Below are 12,505 nucleotides of genomic sequence, written 5' to 3'. Positions count from 1 at the left end.
GTTTTTTTGTGTTTTTCCTCGCAGGATGACCCGTGTGGCCATTCTGTAAAGTTCAGTTCTGAGGAGGAGTAGTTTGCTTAAATCCTTACGTGTTGCTGCTTTGCACACAACCAGATTTTGGTGCATATTTTAATGCAAAGCCTACTTTTGGCTTAGAAAACATTGCATATTTAATAGCTTTTTTGCTTGAATCAGATCTCTACCCAACGTAATGCTGATGAATCTCGGTTTTAGATGACTGCTATTTTGTTGTGAAACTTTCTTGAAGAAGTTCCTTCTTTTCCTTTTTATAGATCGAACATAAGGCCAGACTACGCAGACTCCAATTTCCATGAGTTCAAGATGCACACCTTCAGTCGGGTTACATCCTGCAAAGTCTGCCAGATGCTCCTGAGGTAGGCTTGCCCAGTCCTGTTTCTCAGTTTAAAGGAGCTGGTGTAATTGCTCAGTGTCTCTGACTTTTCTAATGTACCAGCCAAAATGTTCTCAAGTGGGGAAATTGCCTTAACAGTTTCGAGTCAGTAGATCTTTCCTCAGCCTTGAACCTAGAAACTCCCTTCCAAGCCCCAGGAGGCCCCGTCCCTCGGCTAAGAAGACTTCACAGAGTATCATGTTCCCTCAGTTTCTTTCTCGTGCTTGTGCTTTCCTGTAGGCAGAACTTAGCACCTTTTAACATATCACCCTCTAATTTTATCTTTCAGAGGAACATTTTATCAAGGCTATTTATGTTTTAAATGTGGCGCGAGAGCACACAAAGAATGTTTGGGAAGAGTAGACAATTGTGGCAGAGTTAATTCTGCTGGTAAGTCATGTTTATTGTTGTCATTCTGTTCTTAATTAGGACATAAACCTTGATAAACATAATTAAGGCCTAATTTACTCTTAATATGTGTTTATTGTGACATACCTGCTTTTGAAACTATCATTTATACGGACAATTAGAAAAAATTGCTTGAAATTCCTGTGACTTCTATACATACCTGGGGGGCAGAGGCCTGCAAGGGGGCCTTGGCAGGTTTCGTGTCACCCATTTCATTCAGCCCAGCCCCTGAATCTCAGTACTGCTGTACAGATAAAGCCAAAGCACACAAGTGGAATAAAAAAACCAAAAAATTATTTTTCATTTGTCTTTAGTCCTTAAATTTCTCCCTTGTTCTCTTAAATATTCAGCTCAGAAATGCTAATGATGCCAGAAGTAAACATCATACACACTAATTCATGAATTAATGAATTGAATACATTGTCATTTTGCAGCATTCAACAAAGAGCATATATCCTTTGGATTTCATGTAAATATTTTCCCCTTGGTTTTTAAAAATAATGCTCCATGATTCTTACATGAGCCAGTTGCTAAGGCTGTTGGCAATTATGCATTCAATAGCCTTTTGCCTCTCCCTGCTCTTCTTGGGCTCTCTTCCTTCTCTTTCTTTTCTGGCCTCTTTATTCTTTCTCTTTCTTCTTCTTTCTCTTTGTCCTTTTCCCCTGAGTTTCTCTTGTGTTTTATCAATAAGACCTTTCAAAATCAGTAAAACTTTTTGAACAGAAGAAAGGGATCTTTAACAGCTTGAGTTCAAAAGGTAGCCATGTCAACCTTTGATTTTCCCAAAGGAAAAGGTGGACATTGAATTATTTTGGATAATATGAAGAAGAGTGAAACAGAGAATAATAGCTCATTTCAGAGCTGAGTTCAGAAAATGGGCAGTTGTAGAAAAGGTGTGAATTCCATTAGAGACTAAGATCACAGCACATTCTTCTCACTTTGCTCCTTCGGTGGATGGTTTTTAAGGTTCCCGTGAGCCATGAGCTCTCTGTGCTAGGCATGGGCAGCCGTGAGAAGGATCCCAAAGTTAGGTGAGCACCTGCACTGTGCCTGTCTGGTTAGGGCCCTCTGCTGGGTCCTTCCTGCACGTACCTGTTCAATCCTCAGAACAGCTCCTCCCATTTTCTGATGGGGATCAGAGTGTTCATGCAATGTGCTCAAAGTCTGCTAAGACAAAGAGACAAGATTAGTACCCACTAATTTTTCTGAAGGTCAGGAACAGTTTACAGAGTTGTAAAATATAACGGAAGTGTTATATATTATTATTGTTATTCTTTAATTGACCATCTGATACAACTTATCACTTAAATTTTTGTTGTTCTGTCCTTATTTGTCCCCTCCTTTAATCTCTTTGAGGACAGTTAACATATTATGTGTGCATGGTAGGCTAATGTGTTTTTGTAAACCCCCCAGCCCTGTCTTAGGAGTTTCAGTCTGTGAGGAATATAAAATGATCTCATAGTTGGCATGGTTCTTGCATTCTACTAGAAGAGTATAGGACAGTAGTTGAGAGTCAAGCAGAAATGGTTGAAAATCTCGCTCTGCCTTTTGTTACCTACATGAGCTTGGGAATTTTACGTAAACATTCTGAGATTTTGTTTATGCTTCTGTAAAATGGAAATTAGAGGATTCTCGTGAAGATCAAATGGAATAATGTTGATGTTACTAACACAGTGCTGGGCACAATAAAAACTCAGTGTTTAATCCATGGTGCTGTGATGAGAAGTCAGGTTTTTGTTTGTTTGTTTGTTTGTTTGTTTTGAAAGGGATGGCCTTAATCTGTATTTTTGCTGCTGTTTTTATGATGTGAAGAAAATGTGGATAGAAGAAATAGCGAGCACCAAACTTTGAAGTGATATAAATAAGTGATGCTAAAGGACTTCAAATTTTCAACTTTTACTGAAAAAAAAAAAAAAAAAAAAAAAAGTCAATAGGAAATAGTTGGGAACTCCTGGTCAGGCAGATACAAGAGTGGTGCATTCCCCGTTTGTTCCTCTGTCACAGTTGCAGCATCCTCTGCCCTTCACTGAGTAGCTCTGGACCGGGAGACTGTGTGTGATAGCAATAAGCCCATGAGCTCTGGAGTCTTGGTCTGGTTTGAATCCCACTCCAGAGCTTACCACCTGGGTGACTTACTTAACCTTCGTAAGTCTTTGTTTCTTCCCTCCTAAGGTAGGGATAATTACACCTAGCCTTTAAAAGCCTTTTTTTGGGGTGCCTGGGTGGCTCGGTCAGTTAAGCGTCCGACTTCAGCTCAGGTCATGATCTCGTGGTCCGTGAGTTCAAGCCCCGCGTCAGGCTCTGTGTTGACAGCTCAGACCCTGGAGCCTATTTCAGATTCTGTGTCTCCCTCTTTCTCTGACCCTCCCCTGTTCATGCTCTGTCTCTCTCTGTCGCAAAAATAAATAAATGTTAAAAAAAATAATATTTTTTTTAAATAAATACAAAGTCCCAGGTACAGGTACTGTTTTATCACTGCTGTCAACTCATTTAGACCTATACAGATCCTTTAAAGTTGGCATTGCTGCTGTTCTTACATAGGAGAAACTGAGGCATAGAGAAATAAGTATCTTGCCTTAGTTGCTTAACCAACAGAGTGAAGAAAGTCCAAGCAGTCCAGCTCCTGAGTTTGTTCTTTACCCCTGAGTTATGCTCCCAGTCATGTGAATTAGTGGTGAGGATATATGCCAAATGTGATAGATGCACAGTGCCTAACCCTTGTAAACCACCAGAGTAAAATCATGTGCTTGGTTTTTGTCTAAGAGAGATTTTCCAATTTTTTAATTTTTTTTTTTTTTTTTTTTTAGCAAAAACACTTCTGAATTTAGTTAAATTAGTAACTACCAAATATGTTTAGGTTTCAGTGCTTTGAAGTGCTGTGAGAAATTCAGGCATCCCCAGGACCATGCCTGCCCTTTCCCCATGGGTTGTCTCAGAGCTGGAAGATTTAGACACCTTCAGTTCCAGGATCTCTTATTTTAAGATGAGGAAACTGAGTCATAAAAGTATGAAAACAAGGTAACTAAGAATAAGGCTGTTCATGCCCTGCAGATTATAGATAATGGTTATTTACAGCCATATCATTGATTAAAGGTAGCATCATCCTCTAAACTCTTTTATAGAATTCACCGTACTCAAAAGCAGGAAAAAAATTTTAAGCCTCTGTCTGAATTTACTTCTTGGAGTTTTAAACATTATTCTCTTGCTCTCTTGGTTTTCTGCCTTGCATTCAAAGTTGTCCTGCATTTTCCTGTTTTATGCAACTGTGTCTTATTCTCTCTTTCTATCCTTTCCTGCTCAAGATTTCTAAGAGACTGATGGCATTGAATGCTCCTAGTCTGTTAATTAGTGGTGTGAGGTATTAAGAACCTGCCCAGGAGGCTGCCCTGTTTTGCCTCTAGATTAGCATTCGTGGGTAGCCCTATGACTAAAGGGCCATGCTTATCCTGAGTGAAGAGGAATCTGATACAGCTGTCAGCAGTCCTCCCCCTCACTCCCAAAGAGACGCCCTCTAAAAGTTGGAAGTTATGACATCCTGTTCTCGAACCCACCCCTTCCTGCACTGTAGTAGGTAGTAACTGCACACAGAGTGTGAGTTTGAGCTTGGTGAGTGTGGTAAAATAGGTAGAATTTTGAGGACATGGGCAAGCTAGAATGTATGGGTGTTTCCCAGCTAGCAGAGAATCAACATTGGCTTAGGTTTTGCACAGAGTACGCTAGTTCAAAAGTATAGTTTTCGATGATGGGTATGACATTGGGGGAAATGTGGATGTAGGGGAGGAGGGCAGGAGGGAGAACAAGATGTATCAAGGGCTGGAGAGCTAGTTTACTTGAATGGGGCTTTTTCTGGAGAAGAGCATTTCAGGAGAACTTGGGGGAGTGGGGTCAGCTAAATTTAAACAGCTAAATTTAAAGCAAGTCAATGGTATTGATTTAAAGCAAACGCAAATGCTTAGATAATCCAGGTTCCCACATAAAATTTTATCTTAGGTGATTTGAGATTGACCTCAACTTTACAGAGCTTTATAATTCTATTGCTTAATGTAGTCTAACTATATTCTTAGGAGACAAAGAGAGTCTGATAGGCTCAGTATGAGTCAGGAGGCTACTTGTAGCTCAGAAAGCTGTGCCCAGTAGGAATAGTTAGATTAGAAACATTGGGTAGTTGGGGTAGAAGGCAGTTCCAGAAAGTGGATCATGCCATTTTCTCTCAACGTTGGTCCAGGCAGAGAAGGGGGACTAGTTGTACAAAATGACATGGTAGCCCAGGAGTTGATGAAGGTTAGAGAATCTTCTGTTCTACTTGTAATTGCCAAATACACTGGTCATCACAATCTAGGCCTTACCTAACTTGAGTTTTCCCTATTATTCAGTACTCTTAACCATTCCCCTTGACACTTTCCTTCATATCCTACCACATCCCCATGCTGTCCTTTAGCTATCTGATTAATTTCCCTGGCATTAGCTATAACCTACACCCAGGTAGATAAGTCACTAGTTCCACATAAGGCTTTTCTCCTGAACTTTGGATTCAAAATTTCTATCTTCTTCTCCCATCTCCTTTCCCAGGTGTCCTGCAGTGACCTCAAATTTCACATGTCTAAAACCAGCCTCGTTAGTCATTAACAGAGGATTCCTCTGCCTACTCCTTGTCTTAGTTAAAGGTCCAGCATCCATGCACTCACCTGAACCTGGATGTGCGCCTTGATGTGCCCACCTCTCTCATCTTCATTTACTCACCTATTGTTCTTAGCTCTCCTCCTAAGGCTCTCTAGAACCCACTGATAGGGTATTGCTATAGATTAAAAAAAAAATCTCAGTGTCATTTGTTTGGACAACTGCAAAAGTCTCCTAACTCCTTGCTGTCAATCATACTCCTTCTATATGATTTCCAACATGATCTTCATTAAAATCAATTCTGATTGTAAGATTCTACTGCTCCCTATACCTTCCATTCCTTACAGAGTAGTGTCCAAACTTCAGTTAGACTGGAGCTGCTCACTGATAAGAACCATACTTAAGTGATGCCCTTACCTTTGGAAAGCCATGGTAGGTGGATGAGTGAGTGGACAGACAGTGACAAGTGATGAGTGGCTGACAAACAGATGGACAGTGTAATGAGTAGAAGTATAGCACTAGGGTTTCTGGGCTCTGAGGATCACTATAGTGTTGGAACCAGAAACAGGAGGCTGTGGGAGATTGGACAGGTTTTGATTCTGCCCTTGTAAAGACTGGAGCCCAACTCGATGAAGGATAAGTGAAATGAAAACCTTCTCTGAATCCCTGGCTGGTGCTTTAAGAATTGAAGATAGACTTGGTAGGACCTTTGCATTCCTTTCTAGTATTTATGCAAGGAAAGGCTCATGCTCTGTGCATCAATCATCAGGCCTTTGACAGTGGAGCCTAGGTTAGGTTAATAAGTAGCGAGGAACAGAACCATATCACAGAACACCTGAGGACAATAATATCTCAATTTCTAGGGAAGTATACTCCCTGATCCAGTCAATCCCATTTTCAGAATTCTTGCTGGGGTTTTACTATTTCCTCTCCTTGAAATGCACTCCCTTTTCTCCCAACAGTTCCAAGATCTATTCTTCCCTTACTTCCTCTACAAGCCCTTTGCCAGTCATTTAACCTCACCTTAGCCACCCAACAGTAGTGTGAATTAAATTGTTCTCTAATTAGTTTGTATGTAGGTTTTATGTATTTGCTGTTAAGCAACTAAAACACTCCTAAAATACTTCAAATACCATTGGGTTTACTACATAAACATTGATTTTTCACACATGCACTCTTGGCTGTGAGTTCCAAAGCCCTCCAAGGTAGCTCCCTTCTAAGAAATGGCTTGGGGATCCGAGCTGGTTCCATCTTGGGACTTTGCAAATTCAACACATGGCTTCCCAGTAGCTGTTCTTAAAACCTCATAAACTGAAATGAATAACACTTTTTTTCCTTTTAATCACACTGTATTGGTTAAAAACAGTTACATAGCCTCAACTTAATTACATGGGGAGGTAGACAATGTAGTGGAATACATGGACGGTTTGGGCACTTTTCATTTCCTCTAGTAGAGTATGTGTTCATTCCTGTAGGGAATGTATTTCTCATCTTTTGTATTCATCCCTTAGTACCAAGTCCAAAGTCAGGATGCTTAACCTCAAGTTGTTATTCCCTTTTCCCCAAATAGGGATATCTCTGCTCCAATACAATCTTTAATAGTGTTGGATGTAGCTAGACACTAATCAATCAGCATGTGAAATAGCTCTTAGGCATTTCTTTTTGTGGAACTTAAGCCTTATTTGGATGTTGTCTTCCCTGAATTTAGAAACCTTTTATGTTTCTTGCTCTGTCACCCTTAAATTTACCTAGTTTTCATTCATCTTTGAAATAATTACTTGGCAAAAATGCAGTGCATTTCTGAATGAAGTAAGTCATTTATATTAATATTGAACTATGACAGATTATTAACTCAAGTGCATTTGAAATATTTTAAAAAGGTGTTTTTAGTTTTCTGTTTTGTATTTATAAGACAAACTGTGCAACTTAGAAACAAATTTGAAGGCTGGGTGATTAGTTTATGTCTTAACATTTGAGAATTTGCATGGATATGAAGAGCAGGCAATTTCCCTCTCTCATTTTCACTGAACTTGAGTTGATGCCTTCACATTCACCATGGCAACCTCCATGATCAACACGTACATGGCCTCTGAAGTGTGCTGCCAGAACTTTCCAACCTTAATAATGAATAGGTATGGACTCCATTACATGAGACTCTCAACAAGTCTCTGCAGAGCTGATGCAATTCTACAATGGCATTTCTTTCTCACAGCACACCACCAAGAGGGTCTAATCCAAACTGCGACCTTTTGGGAGCACTTGTGTTTTTCCCCTGCTAAACCCTTCTTACTCTGACTTTGATCAATATAGCTTGCTTTGCAGCCTCTCAGTTTAAACAAAGAAAGTCGCACTGGAAGGCAAATATTGCTGGAGCAGAAACTTCGGTTTAATGCATCTTTTCCTTTAGTGGGAATGCAAGCCTCAGCTGCTCTAATATTTAACCAAAGCAGGTCCCCATTTGCTTCTCTGTTTAATCGTTCTTTTATCTAGGCCACCTCCTGCTCCTGCTGCTGCTATAGCCATTCCTAATTGGAAGGAAGTTGCCTTGGTACCCTAATGGTTTAAACCTGCAGGATTGTTACCTAGAACCTCCACCCCAAAAGGCATCTGAAATGCCTTTTTTATTAATAATAGTGCAGTATTTTATCATAAGAGGTAAGCTCTTAGAACATAGTTTTATTTCAGCCTTGTGCCACTAGGCATTTTATCAGATTGCTTTTACATGAACTGAGACTTGGTCATTGATTTCATTACCAAAAAATGACTTTGGTTCTACTTCATATGACTTAAAGCCTTTCCCATAAATTAGCCCTCTTTTTTTAATTTACCAAGAAAATTTTATTCTCATGGTTGGTTATTATTCCTTCCACTTAACTATTTGGGTGAGTTTAGTGACATACTAATGATTATTAAAGTAAACTGGAAAATATCATGTGGTCTGTTAGAGCTCTTGAAAAGACTTGAAATCAAAATCTCTTTCCAAGTATTTAAACTTTTTCTTCCTAATATTGCTATAGATCTGAGTGGTGAACTTAACATTTGTTTAACTTCAAAATTTTATCAGTTCAACTGTCTTTTAGTTTTAATGTTTGACAAAAATAGCATGTTAGCCATGATGACAAGGCGCCTTCAAAAGCTATTCTGGTTATTACTTTTCTGTGGCCTCTTTTGAGACCAACCGTCTTACTGGACATTGATTTGTTTAGTCTTAACAAATAGAACTTCAGATAAGAGAGCAAATTGTGTAATATTGTATGCTTTGAGAGCCACTTGTATTGGAAAAACAAATATAATAGGACTGAATTTTTTGTTTAAACAAATGAATTGTAGTAAGTGAATCTAAAGCCTCGGTGGAAAACAATTCTTTTACACAAATATGCACATTGAACCCTGTGCTGGCATTGAAGATGGAGTTCTGCAAAGCCTCCAAGCACCTCAGTAACACCCCTTCTCTGAATTACATTAAACCAGTCGGGACTTGATGAAAGAATGCAAGGTATAAACCCCTTGAGGGCCTGTGAGTCACCATCTAGAAAGGCTCTTGAAAGGGTAAGAACATTTTATAGTTTGATCAATAGCAGTCTGAGAATAGGCTGCGGGGTAAAGACAAGTTGAGGATTAAAAACTTTGGGAAACTTGAAGAATTGAATTACACTCCTAAGGAAGTTCCCAGGAGAAAAAAGAGAGGACAGAAAGAAAGACTTTTTCATCAGATCTCAAGCAGCAACCTTTCTGTTTGGTCAGAATTCAGCTAAAATAGATTTGATGGTCATCAGACCTTATTGTCTTGATCTTGATGCAGAACTGTGACATACAAAGTGTTTTTTAGGGACCCAAGTACCTGCCATAGTAGTTTTGGGTACATATCAAGAGGAGATTGAAGATGTGTTGGAGACTTCAAAATTAAAGCAACCTTTCCATAGAATATTTCATTGAAAGAGGCCCTTATTCTATTTTTCTAGCCAGAATGAGCCTTTACTTTGAAAATGTATGAAGCAATTTTGGCAGTTGGGTCTTTCTCTCTCATCACTGTTATTTTAGTATAAGTTAACAAGCTGTTGCATTAGTATGGTTATCAGAATTTAGATTTTGTTTATAAAGGAGGCAAATAGTTCAATGCTGTGGCCACTAGGGTAAGTACAAAAGTAATGAGATAAGCATTGCTGAACTTAAAACAGGTTCTAAGAATTATTTCAAGACCTTTGGGTTTTGCACTATTCTTAGAAGATTTACAGAAACCTACTATGACACAGAAGTAAATAAAAGCTGAGACTTTTAAGAGCCACTCTGCTAGACTCAGTGTGAGCAGATCAAAGTGTGAACTTCTCCATACCAACTCTATGGAGGAAGTGGGCCTCTTTCCTGGGTGACAGGGTATAGAGGGTAGATATGGTAGCCATGAGGACAGGAAGTGGTGGCAAGGAAAAGGTAAGCCCTAAATAAGAACTCAGGTCCTTAGAGTTGGAGTTACATCCAGCACAAAGCCTCTTTTCCATTTTTCCTACTTGGATTATAATAAAGAGGCTTTGTGTAGAGCAGTTCTTAGTACACTTAATCAGAATTACGAGGAAAGCTGATGAGACATCAAAGAGAGAAAGCAGGAGCCAACAGGAAGTGCGTAAATGAAAGAGGGAGATTGGGTAAGGTGGTCAGCCCAGTCTGGATTGCTTCTGGCTTTGTACCAGTCACCTGTGTGCCTTGCTGCGACCTCTCACTCTCTTGAGTCCTGTAATAGGTGCTTACTCATGCAGGGAGCTGGCCACATTGAACTTACACACTACATAACAAAATATGAAGAGCCTGTCAGTGAGAGTCTTCTATTCCTAGATCTTAGTTTCTGGGTAAAGAGGCACAAGTGTCTGCATAGTTAGATGACCACCTTAGATGCCATCTTTTCCCCTTTCTGAGGAGCAGCCAGATGACCCTTGTGGACCATAGTGTCTCGCTTACTGTCACATCAGCGATCATAGGTTTTATACAAAAATAGAATACATTTAAAACATGCTGTAAAAGACCTACTCACAAGGACATAAAAATACGTATATGCAAATAGTCAGAAAAAAAAAACAGTAATTTTGAATTGAAGTTAAGTTGCATATTCACTTATGAACACTGAACCCAAAAGATCTGAGGTTTTTCCATTTTGGAGGACATCTGGAAATAGCCAGCCTTTCTCAGTCTCCTTAGATGGAAAACTTAAACTCCTCTCCCATTTGGTGCTTCTTGCAGTTTATGATTCTCAGTTCAGGCTCTTTCTCTAACGCACCAGTAGGAGAAAAAAAAAGTAGTTTAGGGCTATTCTGGAATATAAGTCTTTCTGGTCAAACCAGCAAAACAGGTGTCACACCTGCTGTTAGGAACCTAAGTTCACCTAACCTGGGTTCTTAGTCTTGACACAGCATCCAGCCAAATGGTACCTATAGAGACCCTTTCCACAAACCTCTTAGGCAGTCTATCTTCTGAAACATTGCTTATTTCTAAATGAGGAAAATAAGTGAAATAGCTTTCTGTCCAGGAATACTCCTTTGTAAAGGCCAACTTCAAACCTGGCAAAGATGCCTTCATAGAAGGCAGTCATTTGTGAAAGCTGGTGGCGTGGGGCTTGAAATTGACAGAGGAGTGCACACGTAACTTTTCTATGGAAAGGTGACTTTGGTCATGAGTCTTCCATTTGCATTAATCAGAAGTACTCTTTTATAAAACAAAACAAAACAACCTTCTGTTCCATGCCCCAGGCAGCTTCCTGTGTAAAGCAATCTGTGGCAGCTAGTCAGGTGTTCAGGTTGGAATTTTCCCCTTGAACTCCGGTTGTGGGACTTCTTGTATGGTCTTATTGAAACAGCTTACAAAGCTCTCATTTAGGCCTGTCCTTTCTTTTCTGGTGTTTCCCTCAGTTTCTTCTTTTTCTCAGATCCCTCTTTAGAAGATCATTTTGGATGGGAGCAGTCAGGCATAGACTCAAAATGACAAGGTGTTTGCCATCACAGCCTGGAAAAGCAATAACGTGTGTAGGTGCTCTTGGAGAAAGGAAGCATAAATACCCAGCAGGTGTCCACGTGCAGTATGTTGCCTTTACTTTCAGAACAACCCTTCACCCTTCTGCCACTGTACTCACCTGCAAATCTCCGGGTCCTTTACAACTGTTAGTCATTTTCAAGAACTAAAATGTAATGAGTAGATTGTTGTTTCTGCTTACGGATGAGGAAACTAAAGATGAAAGGGAAAAATTAGCATTGGAGTCGAATCCTGTCAGTTTTTTATTTCCATCTTTAAATTAAACTGTCTTTCCCCAAAATCTAAAAAAATAAGAGTTACAGCCACTTAATGAAAAAAAATTCATATGCAATACTGTACAGTGTTAAATTCACAGTTGTTATACTCAATGAAATACCTTTGTAACTTAGTGCGTTTAGACTTAAAACTAGGTGTGTTGAAAGGTTCCCACCTAGCTTTTTCTCATGCATGTAAATTTAGTGCAAGCCTCTGTTTCAAGGAGCTTTATGTGGTTGGATTGACATTGCTTAATCAACAATTGAAAAAGTTAAGCATAACCTAGAAGTCATTTAGAACTGTGAGTCACTTTCCTGACAAGCCAATAAGGCAAGAGAACCTGGGTTGCAAAACAATTACTAGCCCAGCCTGAGGGACCCTGGAAATATATTACAAGTATTAGTTAGGGAAACAAAGCAGCAGTGTTTTACCAAGCTGCAGAGAACAAGCTAAGGTTGCTAACTAAACAAAATAACTTTACACTGACAATGCCAATTTTTACATTTGTTTCAGAACAAGGGACGCTCAAACCACCAGAGGTAAGATTAACATTTAAAATTTTTTTATATAACTTTTGCATTTCAGGTTGTTTGTTAACTTAAGCAGGCTTGAGCTTTTAGAATGCTAAATGTGCGTCTTAAAATGGATAGAAACAGAGCTAGAGAAATCAAGTGCTTATGAATTAAATGCACAGGTTAAATCAGAGGAATTTTCAGTCACTGTCTGGAGATCTTAGGTAGAGGGAAAATGTGAATATTTAAGAATGTGTGTGATATGGAACATCATACTTAGGTACTT

At 39.4% G+C, this 12,505-nt stretch overlaps 1 protein-coding gene across 6 annotated transcripts in view; it reads left to right on the top strand.

The window, feature by feature from the left end:
* VAV3 (vav guanine nucleotide exchange factor 3) overlaps nucleotides 1-12,505 on the top strand; it is a 468,861-nt gene that overhangs the window by 344,870 nt on the left and 111,486 nt on the right. For all 6 annotated transcript variants that reach the window (XM_042953185.1, XM_042953183.1, XM_042953186.1 and 3 more), the window contains 3 exons: nucleotides 294-395; nucleotides 702-802; nucleotides 12,221-12,246. In XM_042953185.1, coding sequence (XP_042809119.1) covers nucleotides 294-395; nucleotides 702-802; nucleotides 12,221-12,246 — 229 coding nt within the window. The remainder of the gene's footprint in view (nucleotides 1-293; nucleotides 396-701; nucleotides 803-12,220; nucleotides 12,247-12,505) is intronic.

This window comes from Panthera leo, chromosome C1, assembly GCF_018350215.1.
Source record: "Panthera leo isolate Ple1 chromosome C1, P.leo_Ple1_pat1.1, whole genome shotgun sequence".
Classification (NCBI taxonomy): Eukaryota; Metazoa; Chordata; class Mammalia; order Carnivora; family Felidae; genus Panthera; species Panthera leo.
Note: the sequence above shows the minus strand (reverse complement) of the source record. Positions and strands in the feature narration are given on the sequence as shown.